Below are 4,342 nucleotides of genomic sequence, written 5' to 3'. Positions count from 1 at the left end.
GGACCAAAGTGTTGTGGAAATCTGGGCTGAGAACATGAGTTCTCTGTGTCTTCTCTGATGAGGGAGTAAGGTATGTGGCTTGGACTACAGCTCTGTGTGAAAGCAATAAAAGACTAAAGCATCATGGGAGAGGATTGGCAGAACCACCTGCCCACTTCAGGAACCCTTGGGGTTTCTCGACATCTTCCCTTGACACGAAAATGGAGGACCTACTTACCCACTTGTTTCTGTGCCCTTCACTCTCTTGGGGACTTGCTCTGAAGCATCTCAAAGCTGGGGAGATGGAGGTGTGTGTCGGCAGTATTTTGTTCTCCTGTGTCCAATGAGGTGACTTATCACCAAAGTCTCGCCCAGACTCCCTGCAGATATAGGGCTTCTCCCCTGAGTGTGTCCTCTGGTGTACGGTGAGGACTGACTTCTCAATAAAGCCTCGCCCACACTTCCTGCAGACATAGGGTTTCTCTCCTGAGTGTGTCCTCTGGTGTCTGATGAGGCATGAATTCTGAATAAAGCTTTGCTCACACTCCCTGTAGACATAGGGCTTCTCTCCTGAGTGTGTCCTCTGATGTTTAATAAGGTATGCCTTCTGACTAAAGCCTCGCCCACACTCCCTACAGACATAGGGCTTCTCTCCTGAGTGTGTCCTCTGGTGTACAGTTAGGACTGACTTACGGCTAAAACCTCGTCCACACTCCCTGCAGACATAGGGCTTCTCCCCTGAGTGTGTCCTCTGGTGTACAGTGAGGAGTAACTTCTGACTAAAGCCTCGCCCACACTCCCTGCAGACATAGGGCTTCTCCCCTGAGTGTGTCCTCTGGTGTTTAATGAGGTGTAACTTCTCACTAAAGCCTCGTCCACACTCCCTGCAGACATAGGGCTTCTCCCCTGTGTGTGTCCTCTGGTGTATAGTGAGTACTGACTTACGGCTAAAGCCTCGTCCACACTCCCTACAGACATAGGGCTTCTCCCCTGAGTGTGTCCTCTGGTGTATAATGAGGATTGATTTCTGGCTAAAGCCTCGTCCACACTCCTTACAGACACAGGGCTTCTCCCCTGAGTGTGTCCTCTGGTGTCTAATGAGGATTGATTTCTGACTAAAGCCTCGTCCACACTCCCTGCAGACATAGGGCTTCTCCCCTGAGTGTGTCCTCTGGTGTTTAATGAGGTGTGATTTCTGACTAAAGCCTCGTCCACACTCCCTGCAGACATAAGGCTTCTCTCCTGAGTGTGTCCTCTGGTGTACAATGAGGACTGACTTCTGACTAAAGCCACGCCCACAGTCCCTGCAGACATAGGGCTTCTCCCCTGAGTGTGTCCTCTGGTGTATAATGAGGTCTGACTTCTGGCTAAAGCCTCGCCCACACTCCTTGCAAACACAGGCTTTCTCTCCTGAGTGTGTCCTCTGGTGTCTGATGAGGTATGACTTCTGATTAAAGCTTCGTCCACACTCCCTGCAGACATAGGGCTTCTCCCCTGAGTGTGTCCTCTGGTGTGTAATGAGGTGTGATTTCTGAATAAAGCCTCGCTCACACTCCCTGCAGACATAGGGCTTCTCTCCTGAGTGTGTCCTCTGGTGTACAGTGAGGAGTGACTTTTGACTAAATCCTCTCCCACACTCCCTGCAGACATAGGGCTTCTCCCCTGAGTGTGTCCTCTGGTGTCTAATGAGGTCTGACTTCTGGCTAAAGCCTCGCCCACACTCCTTGCAGACATAGGGCTTCTCTCCTGAGTGTGTCCTCTGGTGTTTAGTGAGGTATGCCTTCTGACTAAAGCCTCGCTCACACTCCCTGCAGACATAGGGCTTCTCCCCGGAGTGTGTCCTCAGGTGTGTGATAAGGCTTGACTTAGCACTAAAGCCTTGCCCACACTCTCTACACATAACTTTTGCAATTCTTGGGATTCCTTTCCCCGGGAATAATTTGCCTGTGTCCTCAGCATTCATTCTCTGGCCTGGGCATGCGTCTGTCTGCGTCATTCTGTTAGCCTCCCTAGAACTCCCCATTTGATCTTTGGGTAGACTAATGAAGGTCTTTAAAATGGCCCCCTGTCTTGTCCTTTCAAACATGGCTTTGGACCCATCTCCCATCTCTAGACCTTCTGCTCTGTCATTCATGGAGAGTTGCTTAGAATGCGGCTCCTTCCCATCCCCTGGATGGCAGTGCTCTAGGTGAAGGTCTTTCTCCGAAGGAGTTCTTGGAGAGGATTGAGAGGGATGGGTGTGCTGCACTTGTTGATGGAGGAATTTCTGTCCAGACAAGACCAGAGGGCAGGGAGGACATGGATGGATCTCTGCCTTTGGTTCTCCTGGAAGAGAAAGTTTTCCATCAGAGTCAGTGGAGAAAGGACGGTCTGCTGTCTGCTTTGTGGAAAGAGTTCCTCTTAGGATCAGAACACAGGCTCTGACTCCACCAAGTCCTCCTTTATAGGGTTACTTTTCCCTCCATCCTTAACCATTGCATCTTCTTCAGCAATCTGGAAACCCATATCTGGGACTCAAGTGTGGACAATATAGGACTGGCCCTGGTCCACTGACTAAAGGACACTAGTTCCTGCTCACTTGTATCTCTCTCGTTTTCCAAAAATTATAAAGTACACACGTGTCCTTTGTCAGGCTATGTTCCTCCTGCTCACACCTGACTCACCTCCCCCAGGCATCCTCGAGCTGAAATGCGATAGGAAGTTCTGTTTCAAATTACATCTCATGCAGACTTTGTCCACCACTCCCCTCTCACCTGGGTGCTGAAGTAGTTCCCAAGTGGATCCCCAATCACATCTTGGTCCTAGAGTCTAACCAAAGCCTCCTCCCTCATCCCCAGAGGTTTTCCCCACTCTCAGGACAAACCCTAATATTGTAGCATCAATTTCAGACCCTAGTTTCCCCATTTCTGTCTCTATAGGAGCTTTGGTGTTGCTGGAAAATAAAGTTGGAAGTTCAAACCCACCAGCTGTTCAATGAGAAAAAGATGAGGCTTTCTGCTCTGATAAAGATTTACCGCCTTGGAAACCCTACACAGTGTTGCTAGTAGTAGGAATGGACTCATGGCCATGGGTGTGGGTCTGTCCCTCTTTCCTCTGCTCCCCTCACCCGCTGGTTCAGCAGGGGTCTCCTGGCTGTTTCTCAAACACCCTCTTGCCTGCCTCATGAAGTTGCATGCATTGCTTTCTGCACCCAAGTCTTCTGCCCACAGCTATTTGAATGTCTCAGTCCACCTGCTCATGAGTAACGTGAGGCAGCTGTCCCAGGCACCTCTGCCGTACTGTGTCCTTTCACACACAGGATGTCCTCCCCTGCAATGAGTTTCTGTACAACACTAATGAGTGTCTGGTATGAACACGCATGTGAGTGCTCCGTTTGGTGTAGTAGGCAGGTATGCACGACCATCGGGTTAGTTCACTATCTGTTGTGGTAGACATCTGTACAAATTCACTGTCTTGTGTTGGATCATGTGTATGCATGCTCACTGGCATGACACACACATGTGCATGCTCATTAGTATGACATGTGTGGGCATGTATTCTGTATGTTGGTGCTGTTTCTCTACTGAAGTCACTCTGCTGTCTTGATGAATCTGTAGTTCTAGTTACTGGAACCCTGTCTAATAGAGCAGGCTCTCACCTGCTTCTTTTAACAATTCACTGAAATGATGACTGAGTGAATGAATTTTTTAGTAATGTGGAGGAGGTTAAGAAGAAAGCGGTAGGGGCCACAAAACGGCCGTGGTGGAAGCTAGAAGGAGCCTGAGAACTTGTTTTGGTCAGAAGTGCTGTTATACAATGTGTGCCTGAAATATTAAAAAATAAAATCAGAACAAAAACATAAAAAGTTATTCAAACTATTGCAAAGTAAAAGGCATAGGGAACAAACATTTCATTTCTGAAGAACCTGATGTGAATTTCACTGACTCTATTTACAGGTTGTTGTTATTAAGTGCCATCAAGTTGGTTCCGACACATAGCAACCCTGTATCGTGCTTCCGAGGAGCGGCTGGTGGGGTTGAATTGCCGACCTTTCGGTTATCAGCCCATTCATTATCCTACATTGCCACACTGGTATTCCCAAAAATTAACATTTGAAAGTGGTTTTATAGTTTATCAAAGGTTTGTCTTAATTGTTTTTCATTAATTATCAATATTTAGCAAAAGCAATCTCCTTAACCAAACAAACCAACAATAGGATACACTTTAAGCATAAAGAGAATTAAATTAGAAAAATCTATATATCTAGTACTGATTACTGATCAGTAGGGTCTTTGTGAAAAAACCTTTAAAGTGTCGAAGAGCAAAGATGTCAGCTTGAGGCCTAAGGTGCGCCTGACCCAAGCCATGGTATTTTCAATAACCT

At 47.6% G+C, this 4,342-nt stretch overlaps 1 protein-coding gene across 1 annotated transcript in view; it reads right to left on the bottom strand.

The window, feature by feature from the left end:
- Positions 1-2,655, bottom strand: part of LOC102830467 (zinc finger protein 337-like) — a 51,708-nt gene extending 49,053 nt beyond the window's left edge. The window contains exons 1-2 of the mRNA XM_006877733.1: positions 2,643-2,655; positions 340-2,148 (exon numbers count right to left, since the gene is read on the bottom strand). Coding sequence (XP_006877795.1) covers positions 340-2,148; positions 2,643-2,655 — 1,822 coding nt within the window. The remainder of the gene's footprint in view (positions 1-339; positions 2,149-2,642) is intronic.
- Positions 2,656-4,342: the final 1,687 nt, after the last annotated feature.

This window comes from Chrysochloris asiatica, unplaced genomic scaffold (assembly GCF_000296735.1).
Source record: "Chrysochloris asiatica unplaced genomic scaffold, ChrAsi1.0 scaffold00584, whole genome shotgun sequence".
Classification (NCBI taxonomy): Eukaryota; Metazoa; Chordata; class Mammalia; order Afrosoricida; family Chrysochloridae; genus Chrysochloris; species Chrysochloris asiatica.
This window is presented reverse-complemented; position numbering and strand designations above follow the sequence as displayed.